Source organism: Hemitrygon akajei, chromosome 6, assembly GCF_048418815.1.
Source record: "Hemitrygon akajei chromosome 6, sHemAka1.3, whole genome shotgun sequence".
In the NCBI taxonomy this organism is placed as follows: domain Eukaryota; kingdom Metazoa; phylum Chordata; class Chondrichthyes; order Myliobatiformes; family Dasyatidae; genus Hemitrygon; species Hemitrygon akajei.
Genome location: NC_133129.1, coordinates 164,656,040 through 164,674,326, shown reverse-complemented (window position 1 = coordinate 164,674,326; position 18,287 = coordinate 164,656,040). Strand labels below are relative to the sequence as shown.

Here is an 18,287-nt window from a genome sequence, read left to right as displayed (position 1 = left end):
AGACAGTAGATAGATGGCTAACAAGAAGGTTGGGAGCATATTCTCATACTTTAGAACTTCATTACAAATTTCAAATCTGTTATACTTTGTTTACATGTAACAGCAAACGTTGTGACTAATAGACACAGCATGCAAGTTCTGTTGTCAAATTATGTGTTGTGATGAGCCACAACTAATGGCTGTGGTTGATATCTGAGTCAATAATAGGATACCCAATATAATGAGGTGTTCACAATGCATTGTACCAAAACCACCTTAAACTCTAACATTTAGATTGCTATACCCAAAGCAGATGTCATAGGATCATAAAAAATCAGACCCTTTTGGCCCACCTCATCCATGGCAACTGTGATACCTATCAACACTACTCCCATTTGCCTGTATTCCTCCTCACCAAGAGTTCCCAACCTTATTAATGCCATGGTGACTTACCATTAACTGAGGAGTGTATGGACCCCAGACTGGGAATCTGTGCTCTACACCTTTCCTAGACAAGTACCTATCCAAATACATTTTAAATATTGCAATTGTATCACCCTCCACAATCTCTTCTGGCAACTTGTTCCAGATAACAAACCACCTTTGTGCGGAAAACCCTTTATATCTCTTCTAAATTTCTCTGCTCTCACCTTAAACCTGTGTCTTCTAGTTCAAGAGACCCTGACCTGGAAATAAAAGTACCTATCGGTTTTATCTAATTTTATGAATATCTATACAGTCATGTTTAGCTGCCAACATTACAGACTATCCAATCTCTCCCTATAACATTAGTCTTCCATTCTAGGCACCATCCTAGTGAATCTCTTCTATATTTCCCTCTATTGTGATGATGTGGTGATAAGAAATACACACAGCACTCCAATGTAGTCTAACCAATGCACAACTGCAAAATGACATCTCAACTATTTTATACTCAGTGCATCAGTCTGTGAAGGTTTAGGGATTAAGTATACATTTTTTGATATCACTACTCCTTCACTACTCTATCTACACATGGCACCACTTTCAATAAGCTATAGGCTTGCACACCAAGGTCCATTTATAACTCCCTACGTAAAATCATTGCCAATTACTTTAGACTTCCAAAATGCATTATGTCACACTTGTCTGAATTGAATTCCATTGCCACTGTTCTTCCTAACTGAGCTATGTCCTGCATATAGTTGGATAACCTTCTTTACTGTCTGGGATTCCATCTATTTCTGCATCATCTGCAAATTTACTAATTACATTTTATTAATTTGAACAATCATCAATTATTGACTCATCAATTTTAACATTTGGTTAGATAGTGGGAGGAATAATCAAAATTCCTTCAGTATGATTATAATATGGTGACTGACTTCTTACCAGATGATAAAAATATATCCTAGTTAAGGCTATATTTGAAATCACTGAAAAAAAAATCAGAGATGGGATAATAGCTTAAGATTGACAAGACGGTCTATTCCATGAATTCTGCTTTTCTTGATCATAAGAAGCAAAATAATTTCAACAAATGGATTTGTCTATTCACTAAATGGAATTCGTTTCCTAAACCAAGTTTTTTATTTCAATAATTTTTGATAAATATTTGTCCATCTCTTTTTCAAAACTGCTCTGCATTGTGTGTAGCATGCTTTGATGTTGGAAATCTTCAGCAATGTAGATCTTGAACTAAAATTACTAAGAATTTAACAATGACTATTCCAGTTAGAGAACTACTACAAAAGCTATTAGATTTTATAGGCTGACAAAATAGTACAAGACATCCAAAAGAGAATGCTTTTCAATTGCATTGTTTCATAACATCTATAAGCTTGTGTAAGAAAACTAAAGGATTATACAGCCAATGAACTCCAGGGGTTTGAAGTGGCATGAAAAGGAAGCATATTGTCAAATGTGGAAATTAAGTTTATGAGTCATGTTTAGTCTCCTAGCACATGATGGTTTTACTAATCATTTGCTGACAGAACGCATTCATTCACTCAATGATAAAAGTAGGATTCTTCCCATCTAGGTCTAGAACCCATTAACATTTAAATATTTGGTTATTTCGGTGGTAACTTAGAAGCAAAGATAATGTGACAATTTTGTGACAATTTTCAATCATCAGTAGAGTCATTTAATTTTGGCTTTGCTATTATTGGGGAATATATATGATGCCACTTTGAAACAAGCAATCAATACATGTATTAACCTGCAATGTAAATCTCAAGTATAATTGAAACTAAATAAAGCTCTGGAGCACCTGGAAGATGAAAATGCATATGTCAGGATGCTCTTCACTGATAACATCCCCTTGAAATCCATCACTTGCACTATAACCTGGGTCTTGGTACCTCTTTGTGTAACTAAATCAAAAACAAAAACAAAAGGAGCTGGTTGTGGACTACAGGATGAATGGAGACAGGCTGTCTCCCTATTGATATCAATGGATCTGGGGTTGAGAGATTGAACAGTTTTAAATTCCTCGGCATACACATCACTGAGTATCTCCTGTGGTCTGTACATACCGGCTATGTGCTAAAAGAGGCACAACAGCGCCTCTTTCACCTCAGACGGTTGAAGAAGTTTGGTATGGGCCCCCAAATCCTAAAAACTTTCTACAGGGGCACAATTGAGAGCATCCTGACTGGCTGCATCACTGCCTGGTATGGAAACTGTACTTCCCTCAATCGCAGGACTCTGCAGAGAGTGGTGCGGACAGCCGAGTGGATCTGTAGATGTGAACTTCCCACTATTCAGGACATTTACAAAAACAAGTGTGTAAAAACGGCCCGAAGGATCATTGGGGACCCGAGTCACCCCCACCACAAACTGTTCCAGTTGCTACCATTCGGGTAATGGTACCACAGCATAAAAGCCAAGACCAATAGGCTCTGGGACAGCTTCTTCCACCTGGCCATCAGACTGCTTAATTCATGCTGATACAACTGTATTTCAATGTTATATTGACTATCCTGTTACACATAATATTTATTATTAAATTGCTATAATTACACATTGCACATTTAGAGGGAGACGTAACATGAAGATTTTTACTCCTCGTATATGAGGGATGCAAGTAATAACGTCAATTCAATTCAATAAATCCTCAAATTCCTCAATGGTACATCCCGGTTAGTGTGGATTGGCAACATCTCCATATTCATTATCAGTACAGCTGTGTGCTTGCCCCCAGCTCTGTTCCCTTTATACTCATGATGGTGTGGCAAAGTACAGCTCCAATGTTGTATTTAAGTTTGCTAATGATACCATTGCTGTTGGCTGAATCAAAGGTGGTGATGAATCAGCATATAGGAGGGATAATGAAAATCTAGTTGGCTGGTACCACAATAAAAACCTCCACTCAATATCAACATAACCAAAGAGCTGATTATCAACAAACAGAGGAATGAACTTGAGGTCCATAAGCCAGTTCTTCTTGGGGGAGTGGAGGTTGAGATGTTTGGTATCTTAAATTCCTTGGTGTCAACATATCACAGGTCTGCCTTGGGACCACTACAGAAATGTCATCACAAAGAAGGCATAACAGTCTTCTTAGGAGTTCGTGTAGATTCAGAATGTCAGCAAGAACTTAGACAAACTTCTACAGATGCACAGTGGAGAGTATCCTAACTGATTGTATTATGGTCTGGTATGGAAAAGTGGTGGAAATAGTTCAATGCATCATAGACAAAGCCCTCCCCACATCTGAGTACATTTACATGGCATGCTGTCACAAGAAAGCAGCATCCACCATCAAAAGACCCCACCTTACAAGGCCATGACGCCTTCTCTCCACTATAATCAGGCAGGAGGTACAGATGCTTTAGAACCCACACCACCAGGTGAAGGAACAGTTATTACCCTACAACCAGCAAGCTCCTAACTCAGCATAGACAGCTTCCTTCATCACTATTCTGAACAGCTTCAATGACCTCAGACTCACTTTTAAGGACTCAAGTTCTCAGTATTATTTTTATTTGCAGAATTTGTATTCTCTTGCACATTAGCTGTTTGTCAGTCTTTGCCTGGTTATCTATAGTTTCTTGTAAAATTCTATTGTACTTCTTTTTACTATACATAATCTGTATATAACCTGTATACTATATGTAACCTGTACTTATTTTGATAATAAATTTACTTTGAACGTAGAACTTTTAAGCTACAAACCATTCACTGTGAAATGTTATTTTACTTGATAAATTCTAATGATATTTTTCTAAAAAAATAAATTTGTATGTTTTTATTTAACAGCATTCATACACATTTTACAAGAAGCAGCCCGTCAACATTGCAAGAAATCGTCAGCCAGTTAAGAACATCTTAAATACCGATCCCGTAGCAACTGCATGTTAACTTCAGAATGTCAATCTAATTTGTTGACCTCTGTTTCCATTTCCAAAATAAAACTCTGACATCAGAAGCATAATGCACAGGATGGCTACCTGCATGGTGTACAGTACAAATAGATCCCACTGGGACTTTAAGATTAGTATTTTTCTTCCAGATACAGGCTGGAATTAATGAGGATACCTGCAACTATACTGGCGAGCTGCTGAGTACGAGTGATGGGATAGATTCTGCGTGCCTGTACGATTGCTGCAGCTATTTTCTTTGCATGCCTTTCCTCTCCATAGATCCTTAAGATGGACGCAAGTGACTGTTGATCTAAGGCATTCACGACGTCAGCTGCGGTGGGCATGTCGGGGTACCTACGCACAAGAGGAGCCAATTAATTTCTTTGACGTCATCTTCATTGACAGGGGTGAAGCTTCACAGAACAGAGAAACAAGAGCTGAAATGCACACGGCATACAAGTATGTTTGAGGTTCATTTTAGTAACAGATGGTAAAAAGAGACATGAAACAAGGCATTTTGCAGCTTATTCTTTCATTCTTCTGATCTGAAAATAATTAAACCTATTTTTGTTAAATTTATTAAAGTTTCCAAACAATAATTGGAATTCTAAATATGTCTCATAACAAAATTCTATATTACATCTAATGAATTGTATAAATCTTGCTGCATAGCTCATTAATAAAAAGAGATATTGTTCTTTGAAGTGACTACCAGACCCCAAGTGAAACATTTCATCTGTGTGAGTTGACCCAGTGCACAGCTCCCTTTATTACTTACACATAAATGTAGAATGAAGCTTTAAAAAAACGTAGGTGGAGCAGTTCAGAATAAAATGTAGCTACTTCAACAGAGAGCAATTTAATCACACAAATTTATTTCCATTTTAATCTGGATTTTGCTACAACACAAAATTTATTAATCATAGATACATAGTTCAAGATTCTAATATTTAAATAAGCAGCATGTATTCTAACAAATTTAGAAAATTAGTTTAATGAATATTACATGAGATCAGGAACAAGGGCCAAAATTCTTCAGCTATTGAACTTCTAGAGAAATGGAGGCTTGATTCAATTTCTATTAATTTTCATCATCCGATCTGAGTGGACAGAGAGGAAAAGAAACCTATGATATACCGGTACTAACTATCAAATTTTATCTGCATTAGATGCACAGTATATTTCCCAAAAGATAGTCACTAATTCACTATTTGTTCAATTTAGATCAAATGTTGCATTATTTACGACTTATTACTATATTTTGTACATATTTAAATGTTATGTATAAGACTAAAATTATAACATTGTGCTATTATATACTTCTGTATAATCATTTTAAAAACAAATTATTAACAGTGATACAAATTTAAAAGGGGATTATGTGAACCCCTGCTTGCTTGCTAATTCAAGCTGACTCAAGGAAAGCAGTCCAAGTTCCTCTATTGCATTGTGTCATAAGGCCAAGTAATGGTGTCTCTACCTGCAAACATACAATTCAGAAACAGTTCAATATCACACACTCCACAAGCAAGTCAAAATAAAACATTTAATTGGAAATTGGTCACATGTGCAGGGATACAGTAATAAGCTTTGTTTGCATGCCATCCAAACAGATCTTTCCACACAAAAGTACATTGTAGTACAAAAGGAGAAACAATAAAATAATGAAGTACAGTGTCACAGTAAAGTGCGGTGCAGACAATCAGATAATGTGAAAGGGTCATGTTGAAAGGTAAACCGAGATCAGGACTTTTTTTCCTTATTGAACAAGTGGTCAAACAAACACTGTTCTGTTCTAAATAGTGATCAAGTAACCATTCAGACACTGTCCTTTGCAAAAAAAAAATGGAGTGCTTCCTGGCAGAATCAGACATCAGACGAGCTGTGTATTTTTTCCACTTTTAAGCAATCAAGCTGAAAAGTAGTGAAGATGTCCTTTATTATTGCTGGGTTTTCCATACTAATCAAAGCAAATATAAAATCTCTCATCTTAGTTAAACAGACATGTCTATAATTATGGCAAATTAGATCTTGGAATAGCACTGTCAACTGCTGGCAAACAGTCAAACAAAAGCTATCAAGGCCATCCTTTACTTTTAACACAGTGGTTTTATGTAGCTGTCTTTGTCATCTGAGAAGCTAACAGTCAATCAAATTGTTGTGTGCCTAGGCAGATCACAAAAAGAACTGACCAGATAAGGGCACCACATTTCCTTATTGCAGCACAGTTACCTATGTGAAATTTTACAACAATCTGGTCATTTCAAGATTACCATTACACTTGTGTTTTCCGGAAAAAAAATAAAGGAATTGAAGAATTCCAGATTATTTAATTAACTAAATGTAAGCACACCACCCACCAAATTGGACACGTATCTCCTGTTGTGTTGCATGTAACTAGATAGCTAGTCCAAAATATCAATGGTAATACGGAATGATGATGGAATAATACCAATTCAAGGATCAAACATGATACAATGCCTCAGGAACCATATTGCCTGTTTATTTTTTAAAATAAGTTTTGACTCTGAGGCTCATTCTTCCTGCACCGAGTTGTAGAGAACAGAAACAGATCCTTTGGACCACCACACCCATGCTGACCTTCCTGCACATCTACACTAATCCCATTTGTGCCCATTAGATTCATGTATTTTCATGGCCTGCTTATTTAAATGTTTGTCTAATTGTATCTTAAAATAGTGATACTATCAAAATCCACAATCCACCCCAAGCAGCAAACTCTAAATAACAGCCACTTTCTATGTAAAATAAACTTTACCCTAAAATTCCCTTTAGAAGTCCTTTCTTAAATCCTCTTGTTTTTGATAGTCGTACCTTGGAAAAAATTGATTCTGGCTCTTCTGAATCTATGTCTTTTATAATTTTATGTACTCCTATCAGGTCACTCTATAGCCTTCTTTACTCTTGGGAAAACAAACCCAGTATCTCCCCATCACTATAGTCCCCCAACCCAGGCATCTCTTTTAGACTCTTTACAGTATAACCACATTCTTTCTACAGTACAGGGACCAGAATGCAGAATACTCCAAGCATGGTCTAACTAAGGTTTTGTAAAGTTGCAACATAACATCCTAATTTTTATATTCCAAGTCTTGATCTGTGAAGTTAATATGCCAGAGGCCTTCTTAAGTTTTACAAATAAAAACTTCATTACTTTGAAGGTATATAGCCCAGTGCAAGATTAAACAAAGATAATAAACAGGATGCCAGTGATCAAAGAAATAATGAGCTGAATGACCTAAAACGATTAACTGAAACAGAAATGAGCGTAGAAGGAATCAACCTGAGTGAAGAACAACCAGACTAAAAGGTGAGGGTGTAGCAGCAGTGACAGTTCAACCTTCAAATCATCAATTCTTATAGCATGGCAAGAGTGAGCACAGCAATAAAACTCAAAAGTGGTCATCCTCCATCAGCAAGGTCTCTCCCAAGCAGAAACTTCGTGACAGACAGGAGTTTCAAAACGTGTTGTCCAAGCTCTTCTGAAGAAGCACAGAGAACCGGGTGAGGTTGAGGATCAGAAATGCTGTTGTCAGCCACAGAAACTGAGCGCAGCAGACAAGAGATATATCAAAACGACATCCCTTCTAAATCAGAAGATGTCCAGCACTGCTATCAGCCCTGAACTCACAGAAACAACGGAACCCAAGTACACCTCTAAAACCCAGAGAAATCTTGTCAGAAGTGGTCTTCATGGAAGAGTTGTTGTCAAAAAGCTATTCCTCTGAAATGGAAACAAAGCCAAGAGACTTGCCTATGTACAAAAACACAAGAACTGGGGTGCTGAACAACGGCAGCAAGTTCTCTGGAAGGACAAGCAAAATTTGACATTATTGGCTCAAATAGGAGGCAGTTTGTCTGTAGAACAGCTGGAGATCACTACCTCGATGAGTGTCTGCAGCCAACGGTGAAGCATGTTGAAGGTTCCAGAAATGTGATCTAAGTGATTTTGACTGTGGAAAGATTATTGGTGCTAGACAGGGTGCTTTGAATATCTTAGAAACTGCTGATCTCATGGGATTTTGACACACAACAGTCTCTAGAGTTTGCAGACAATAGTGCTAAACAAAAAAACACCCAGTGAGCGGCAGTTCTGTGGGCAAAAAATGGCTTTTCAGCGACAGAGCTTCCAGCTTAAGATGACGCTGGTGAAGCCCAGTGATGATTTGCAGATAGCAAACAAAACAAAATATTACTGTATCATTCACACCTTTTCTTGGATATGATCACTACAATCAATAGCTTGTAACTTCCCTTTTGGAGTTGAACTGTTGAACTGCCTCTATGGCCTGGCTTTTTTGCAACGCAGGTCAATTGTGGCGTGGCATGTATGGCCCAAATCAAGGTGCCTTGGCCCAGGCATGACAGCAGGGAATGAGCCAATGTTTGGCTATTGCTGGAGCAGACTTGGATGTGATTTGATGCAGCAGAACTGAGGTGAGGCAAGTTGAGGCAATGCAGAGTCAAGGTGGTGGGGCCCAGGACTGGGCCTAAGAGCAAGGAAACACCCAAGGTTTGAGCAATTTAAGTGGTGGGCCAAATTGGAAAATTCAGGTTCGGGCCAAATTGAGGTGGTGGAGCCCTGGCCTGCAAGTTTATCAAAGTGGCAGGGCCCAGGTCTGAGATTGAGGAACAACCCGAGGTTGGGATGATTTAAGCGCCAGGCTGGATTGAAAAGGTCAGGGTGTAGGAGATGGAGGAGAGGACTAGGCCAGTTCAACTTGCTGCTCTACGAGGTTTACTCGTCTCTGCAATGAATTGCTGCTGTGGCCTGCAACTAATGGGCTCCTGAATTGGTTGCAGTGATGACTAGCTTTGTGTTTGTGTTTCACTTTGGTGAACTTCAGTTCTGAATGTTATTTGCTTACTTTTATCATTTACATGTTCTTTTTTTAGTACATTGGGTGTTCAACGGTCTCTTTTCTCCCCCAGTGGATTCTATTGGGTTTCTTCGTTTTGTGGCTGCCTGTAAGGAGACGAATCTCAAGGTTGTATATAGTATAAATACCTTGGTAATAAATATACTTTGAACCTTGAAAATGGCCAAACTAGTTCAAGCTGACAGGAAGCCAAGAGTAATTCGTTCCAATAGTGGTGCATAGAAGAACATGTCAAACCTTAAAGCAGATGGGCTACAGCAGCAGAAGACCACAAACATACACTCAGCTGCCACTTTATTAACTACAGGAGGTAGCTAAAATCTCCTCTGAGTGTATGTAAGTTTATTAATAAAAGCAAATGCTACTGGTGTTCCACAAGGGTCTGTGTTGGGATCGCTTCTTTAGATGTTATAAGTCAATCATCTGGATGATGGAATTGATGGCTTTGTGGTCAACTGGGTGCTGATGATATGAAGACTAGTGGAGGGCCGGTAGTGTTGAAGAAGCAGAGAGGCTGCAGAAAGATTTGACAGTTTAGGAAAAAGGGTGAAAAAGTGGCAGATGGAATACGGTGTTGGGAAGTGTTTGGTCATGCACTTTGGTAGAAGAAATAAAAGCATAGACTATTTTATAAATGGAGAGAAAATTCAAGAATCTTAAGTGCAAAGGGACTTGGAAGTCCGCGTGTAGAATTCCCTAAAGGTTAATTTGCAGGGTCAGTTGGTGGTGATGAAGGCAAGTATGATGTTAGCATTCATTGCAAGAGGACTAGAATATAAAATCAAGGATGTGATTTTGAGTGTTTGTAAGGCACTGTTGAGGCCTCACTTGGGAGCATTGTGATCAATTTTGGTCCCCCTTTCTACTAGATGTGCTGGCATTGGAGAGGGTTCAAAGGAGGTTCACAAAAATTATTTCAGGATTGATAGGCTTATAATATGAGAAGTGTTTGATGGTTCTAGGACTGTACTCACTGGAATTCGATAGAATGGGATGGAACCTCATTGACACCTATTGAATGGTGAAAGGCCTCGATAGAGTGGATGTGGAGAGAATGCTTCCTATGGTGTGGGAGTACAAGACCAGAGGACACAGCCTCAGGATAGAGAAACAGTAATTTAGAATGGAGATGAGGAGAAATTTCTTTAGCCAGTGAGTGGTGAATCTGTGGAATTTGTTGTCAAAGGCAGCTGTAGAGGCCAGGTCATTGGGTATATTTAAGGCATAGGCTGATAAATTCTTGATTAGTCCTATGGCCTGAAGTGTTAGGTCTAAATCTGAGAAACCAAATTTCAAATGCAAGTCAACAATCCTCATCATTTGACAAGAGTAGGTCTTTCGTTTGCTAGTATAGATTGTAAACAAAATTCCTTTCCTAGAAATACTTCTTCAAAATTTCCTTTGCTACTGAAGCATTGAATAAGCAGCATACCTCATATTTGCACAAGGCCAGACAATAGCTAGTTTTAAGCTCTTAATGCTGACACTCCAGCATGGTGCAGATTCTTTTTATAACATGGAGCTATTTTTCTTCTAAACTGTATCCACAGAAGAGAAATTAATTGGGTTTACTTGTTGCCAGTTCTGCATATTGAAAGTAAAGACAATTCTGTCATGAAGAACACTGTAGTTTCTGTACCAACCTGTTCCCATCCATTCTCATGTCTAGAGGCCCATCCTTGCTTAAAGCAAAACCACGACATGGCATGTCTAGCTGCATAGAAGAGCAACCTGCATCAATAATGATTCCATCGAAGGTATCTGCCTCTACTCCAGATGCTTCTAATAAGGCCTCCAGTTGGCTGAATCTTCCAAAAAGAGGCTGAAGGTGTCCACTGAAAGAAAATAAGTAAAAAAGACAATTATTATTCTTTGGATAAGTCCTAAGAAAAAAAAATTACATTTTTCTTCAGTTTCACAATCTTCCTCATACCCACAAGCTATGTGATTGAGAAATTCAGATGTGTAATTTCTGTTTGCTCAATATAGATTGCTCCTTATGTGAAAATTTTCAGAGTAAGCCAACATCATAAGCTCTTTTCGCATCGACTCCAAAATAAAAATATTTACAAGAGAGAATAAATTTAAAGAAGTTTATAATCAAAAACACTTGGTCTGTCATTCAACAAGATCTTGACAGACCTGCTACCCAACACACCATTTTCCAAACCTATCCTGATAGCTCTTGATATGCTCACAAACGCTTCAAGGACTGGGTTTGGATGTATTCCCAATTTATTTACACTGCTTGACTACACAACCTGTAGGTCCTCCTTCAATTTCATCTTGATACATTTCTCATGCTGGACAAAATTGCCACAAAATGACTATAGGCTCAGTTCTATATTCCTGAAAGCCATCAGTAAGTGATGCCATCATTCTGTGTAGATGAATGTACAACTAAACCCTGATTTTCATCAACCTCAATGAATCAGCAACTATTTGACGAATGTAACATCTACAGTCTTAGTCCTGTCTCAAGAGTCACGAGAATGTTCTTTCGAGTCACACACCAGACATTTGAACAAATCGCTTAGGCTGATAAACAAAAGCCAATACTTAAGGTGCACAGATGCAGGGAGGATCTATTAGATTAAACTACAATTACATTTACCCTTTCAAATGGAACAAAAGACTCAGTGGAATAGTCAAAGAGCAGGCAGTTTGGTTTGAGTTCCCAAACCTTAGCCACAAATGTCCACATATTGTGGGATATTGTTGCCTGCAAAAGGGCTGCCACTTTTCTCCAGAAATGCAAGAGTGAACAGTACTACAAAACAGAAAACAATATGTAAATGGAAACTGGTGCTCATAATGTTTAATGCATCATAATCAGTCCACACATGAAAATCCTGTAATTCAGAATTAGAATTGGGTTTAGCGTCACTGGCATATGTTGTGAAATTTGTTGTTTTGTAGTAGCAGTACACAGGAAAACATAATAATAAAAAACTATAAATGACAGTAGGAAATGCATACAAAAAGATTAAATAGGTAGTGCAAAAAAAGCAAATAAAATAATAAGGTAGTGTACATGGATTCATTGTCAATTCAGAAATATGATGGCAGAGGAGAAGAGCTGTTCCTCAAAGGTTCAACGGTTCATTTATCAACAGAGCATGTACCCCTATACAACTCTGAAATTTATATTCTCCAGATAGCCACAAAACAAAGAAAGAAAATGTAAGTTGTTCAGAGAGAAACTTCAAGCCCACCCCGTACAAAAGGGAATGGTATCCCAATCATCAACCTCCTCAAAACCCCCCTTCCCCCACACAAAATGGATCAGGAACATCGCTCCCCAATAAACTATCCTTTCCCTCGCACAACAAAATGGAAAAGGAACATGCGATTAAAAAGCACAATATAAAATCCATAAGTCTGAAACGGTCCACAGTCCATAAACACAATATTGTATTCCAAATCATAAACGCAGAACCACAATACCATCCTACCAAATCACCGACATTCATCAAAAGAGAGGGACACCACAAGAGGCAGAGAGCCTACCCGCCTGGCACAGCAAGCCGCACATTGATAGGCTGCCCACAGACACCTTCTCCAGCAGCAAACAAAAGGCAGGCAGCTGGTGTTGCAACTCTCACTCGCCTTTTGCATTCACCTCAATGTCTCAATCTTCCTCGACGCTTTGATCATTGATTAATGGATGCACTAAACATCAAAATGGAGTCAAAAAAATTGGCTCGTGCCCCACCTCAAAGTTTCTTTGCATCGAGGCCATCCGAGTACGCACTGACTTCTTGGAATCTCCTCAGAGACAGCAAAGCACTGAATCAGTCAAACAATCTCCAAACTGTAAATCACAGATGCTAACAGTTTCAGAAACACATTTAAGGTGATAAGCAGTTGTAAAAGAAGTAAAAATATATATTTTCATTTGCTATTTGGAAGATGTCAACCACTGTACGCTGGCACCATCTTGACCAGAATACCTGAAATCTGAAACACTGTGTGTGTGTCTTTAGGCTCCTGTGCCTCCTCTTTGATGGTAGCAATGAGAAGAGGTCACATCTTGAGTGACGGAAATCCCTAATGATGGATGCCGCCTTTTTGAGGCGTTGCTTTTTGAAGGTGTCAGCCTTAGAGAGGATTGTACCCGCAATGGAGCTGGATGAGTTTACAACTTTCTGCAGCTTTTTCCGATCCTGTGCAGTGGCCCCTCCATACCGGAGCAGAAATTTGCAACTGTCCTCAAATTCCAAATGAAAAACAGCTGCTGTCGTGCCTTGGCTTCTTTGGAATTGCATCAATATGTTAGGCCCAGGATAAATCTTCAGAGATGTTAACATTCAGTAACTTAAAACTGTTCACCCTTTCCACTGCTGATCTCTCGATGAGAACTGGAATGTTCCCTCAACTTCTGCTTCCTAAAGTCCACGATCAATTCTTACTGACGTTGAGTGCAAGGATGTTGTTGCGACAGCACTCAACCAGCTGATCCATCTCACTCCTGTATGCCTCCTCATCACCATCTGAAAACCTGCCTACTATAGTTTTGTTGTTAGCAAATTTATAGATGCCATTTGTGCTGTGACTAGCCACACAATCGTGGGTGTAGAGAGAGTAGAGGAGTGAGCTAAGTACTCATCCTTGAGGTGCACCAGTGTTGACTGTCAGTGAGGAGATGTTATGTCCAATTCATACAGACTATGGTCTCCCGATGAGGAAGTTAAAGATCCAGATGCAGTGGAGAGTACAGAGGCCCAGGTTTTGAAGCTTGTTGATTAGAACTGAGGGTATGATTGTGTTGAACACTGAGCTGCAATCAATAAACATCAGCCTGACATAGGTATTGCCATTGTCCAAGTCATCCAAAGCTGAGTGGAAAGCCAGTGCGATTGCATCCGCTGTAGACCATCTGTGGCAACAGGCTAATTTCAGCAGGTCCTGGTTCTTGCTTGAGCAGGAATTGATTCTGACCATGATCAACCTCTCAAAATACTTCAACACACACTAAAAGAGTAAAGAAACTTCAACACAGATCAAAAGAGTAAAGAAGCACCTAAATGAGAGATTATCAAAATTGCAAAATTAAAATCGCTGGCAACTGTCACCTGAACAAATAAGAGAATGAAAGAATTAGATGACAAAAAGATAGAAAAACCAAAGACATCATGGGAGAATGGCAACTAAACATTTAAAAAGCAAACACAAGGAAATCTGCAGATGCTGGAAATTCAAACAACAATACACACAAAATGCTGGTGGAACACAGCAGGGCCAGGCAGCATCAATAGGGAGAAGCGCTGTCGACGTTTCAGGCCGAGACCCTTCGTCAGGACTAACCAAAAGGAAAGATAGTAAGAGATTTGAAAGTAGTGGGGGGAGGGGGAAATGCGAAATGATAGAAGAAGACCGGAGGGGGTGGGATGAAGCTAAGAGCTGGAAAGGTGATTGACAAAAGTGATACAGAGCTGGAGAAGGGGAAGGATCATGGGACGGGAGGCCTCAGGAAAAAGAAAGGGTGGGGGGAAACACCAGAGGGAAATGGAGAACAGGCAAACAACTAAATATGTCAGGGATGGAGTAAGAAGGGGTGGAGGGGCATTAATGGAAGTTAGAGAAGTCAATGTTCATGCCATCAGGTTGGAAGCTACCCAGACGGTACATAAAGTGTTGTTCCTCCAACCTGAGTTTGGATTCATTTTGACAATACAGGAGGCCATGGATAGACATATCAGAATGGGAATGGGATGTGGAATTAAAATGTGTGGCCACTGGGAGATCCTGCTTTTTCTGGCGGACCGAGCGTAAATGTTCAGCGAAACGGTCTCCCAGTCTGCCTGGCCTGCTATGTTCCACCAGCATTTTGTGTGTGTTGTTGTAAACATTTAAAAGTCTTGTTCAAATTTCTTCCAGGCAAAATAAAGCTTTCTGTGAATGTGTAAAGAGCAGTTCACCTTTGACTTCAATTTATCAAGTTTTCCATTTAGGATTTAACTGTTTTGGTCACAGTTTTAGCATACATCAAATGTCTGCAATAACATCTAATATATTCTATTCTCATAGACATTTTGTTTTTGAAAAATTCCAAATTTATTGATGAATTTTGATGCTTGTATATTATACACATATTTTGCAATGTCAATTAAACCTCTATAGACAGCATTTTATTGTTCAGGATAAACATTATAAATTTATTACAATAATGAGGGAAAGGAAGAAAGCTGCAAAGTAACTGTTGTGGATTACCAAGATAAAAATATTAACTAGTTTAATCTCCATTACTTGCAGTAATTTTTCACCATTGTTCAGTATTGATACAGCATCATCTAACAATATTGTTTACAGTTTTACCAGCTAAATAAATACATAAAATTCCATTAATTCGAAGAGTATCAAGTCATTTGTAATGTACAAAAATAGACAGCTTATTTGCTTTAATTAATTCATTCCAAAAAAAAACTAAAATTCCTCATTTATCTTGTTTTTAAACCTTACCCAGTTATCTTAAGGAAAATTATAATTCTTCTTATTCTAATCAACCTATGGGGCATCCTGTACCATGGACATTACACCTGCAGTTTTAAATATTCACTTTAAAACAAAATTTACATAATCATACCCATAAGTGGAGAATGTCACATTGGCAAATGATTATACACCTGAAAAGTTACCTTTAATTATATCAATTTTCAATTACACAGCACCTTTAAATTAGATAAAAAGTCTAATAATTCATACAGATATCACCAGCCAAAGCTGATCAAGAGCCAAAGGTAGTGTTGGTGATATATGGCTAAAAACTTGATTAAACAGGGAGTATTAAAACACCATGTTGTTTGAGCAAAAGAATGCTAAAGTCAAGAGTAAAGTTCTACCTTTTGAGATACACGAGGCACTAAATCTGGGCACAGACCGTAAAAACAGGGTTTAGAAGTGTCCCTCCAAATTGAAACGATTGGATGCTTTGGAATGATAAATTAAAGCATTTCCTCACAAACTGAATGCTATTTTATAAAACATTGCATATCGTTATTTTTCTTCTCAATTCTATTTGCTAGTAGTCATATTTTTAAACTACATAAGAAATCAGTAATAAGGAAAAATAACAATAAAGACATGTTCAGAAGGTTGAGATTTTATTTATTTTGACCTTTAGCTTCTTATCTTACAATTATCCATTACTCTTTTAAGTATGGAATATTTTCATGACAACATGTTTTTATTTGCTTAAAGAAACCTTTAAATGAAAAGTTGAAGAATTTGCAGTGGAGGAAGTCTTTGCTGATCATGCGCTAAATGAGCACTACAGTGGTCTATTGACTTTAATGTCTTGAACACCAGGAAGGTGACCAATAAATACAAGAGCACAACTTCAGCTCCAATAAACAAAGATTAATACCAAAGTTCCTAAAAAAAAACAAGATTGGCTTCAAATGCTGAATATAATTTTCTGCAAAGCTCAATTTAGTATCAATGTTTAAAAATCATAATATAAAAATAATCTGCATTTATTTATTATCATTGTATTCTTCACTGAAAGAATAAGTATGAATATAAACTGAGTAAACTATTTTGAGCCATACTTCATTTCAAAATCAGTAAATACCCCAGTTGAAACCTTGTAAAAATAGTTCAAGCAAACTTCATAAATCTAAAGTCAAACAAATTTTGCAAACATATATTTTCAGCCTTAAAATTCTTCATCCTTAGCTGAGTAGTTTACCATGTAACCTGCTCACTTATACTACAAAGTTTAAGACAGACAACTAATGTAAAGATAGTCATTTAAAATGACATGCTTTATGGCTTTTGCTGAAGTAAGTGGTAACATTTAACTTGAACTTGCCATTTTACTTATTACACATGCAATCCCTAGGCATGAAATGTGACAAGCCTATATAGGCAAATACTTCAAAGAGGAGGACCACATTACAGGTTTTTAAAAAAGTGCAAATTATTTCAAATTCACACCTACACTGTGGTTACACTGTGTGTTGAGATGGCAAATTTACAAAAAGGTTCAACTTGGCCTTGAGGAACAAAATGAATTACAAAAGCACTATCAGCAACATAATGTTTTTCACTCTTTAAAACAAACGGAGTACAATTTTTACAGTGGTATCAAATTAAAATTATTAAATAGCTGCATTTTATCTTGCACTGATCTTTGTATATTAGCAATATGCAAAACAGTTCCAATCTTTCAGGAGATAAAATAGCTCTATATATGCACAGCTGATATGATCATTTTGCATTTTTAATTGGTACCTTTTTCTACATACTTACAAATACCTCTTTTACAGATCAGCTTGGCTTCAACCTTGATCAAATGCCTAGATGCAGTTCACCCAAATCCTCAATGTGTTGGTTTTCCATCAATCTTATATTCAACTGGATCACATTCACTGAAACTCATTAAGCAGCTAATTTGCAATACTGGAAGTTTTCTCAAGAATGGGTTTTAAAATCTTGCCTCCTACTTAAGTGCTTGATTCTCATATTGCAGCTGGAGGGGGTGGGACCAGGGCCTCTAAATGGCAATGAATTACAAAGTGGCTTACTTTGAGACATCATGTTCTTAGAGCATGAATATTAAAGATCTGAAAAAACACATTCCTGTTTTACATAATTCCTAATTAAATTTGCCTGGATTATGCATCAAGAAATGTAAATGTAACAAAATGCTATAATGTTATTTTGTTTTAATCATTGATGCATTCAATATCTATTAATAATATAAATAAATGTATATTTTACCAATTTTAATATTTGATTATATTTTGGAAAGATAGATTTTTATGACTAACAAAGATTTCAAGTGATTGTACATTACTTAAAAATTGACAGAAAGAGCTGAATTATGGTTCTGTTATGTAGGTTCAGTAAAATGTATGTCAATAAGCCTGAGTCACAAACCTTATTCTATCTGGAGAAGTTTCATTTCACAACCTGAGATACAATCTTTAAAAAAATTACAACTGGTGAAATGACAAGATAAGTAATAAAATATAGTCGCACATTTTTTAAGTCCAAACCTAAATACTTCTTAAGCTGCTGTCTATGCATAAAAGCTTCCATCTTTGACATTCATTTT

At 37.6% G+C, this 18,287-nt stretch overlaps 1 protein-coding gene across 3 annotated transcripts in view; it reads right to left on the bottom strand.

Annotated features, from left to right (window-relative positions):
• The window catches only part of mettl15 (methyltransferase 15, mitochondrial 12S rRNA N4-cytidine), an 86,601-nt gene that overhangs the window by 16,914 nt on the left and 51,400 nt on the right, over nucleotides 1-18,287 (bottom strand). For all 3 annotated transcript variants that reach the window (XM_073049708.1, XM_073049709.1, XM_073049710.1), the window contains exons 3-4: nucleotides 10,870-11,061; nucleotides 4,501-4,679 (exon numbers count right to left, since the gene is read on the bottom strand). In XM_073049708.1, coding sequence (XP_072905809.1) covers nucleotides 4,501-4,679; nucleotides 10,870-11,061 — 371 coding nt within the window. The remainder of the gene's footprint in view (nucleotides 1-4,500; nucleotides 4,680-10,869; nucleotides 11,062-18,287) is intronic.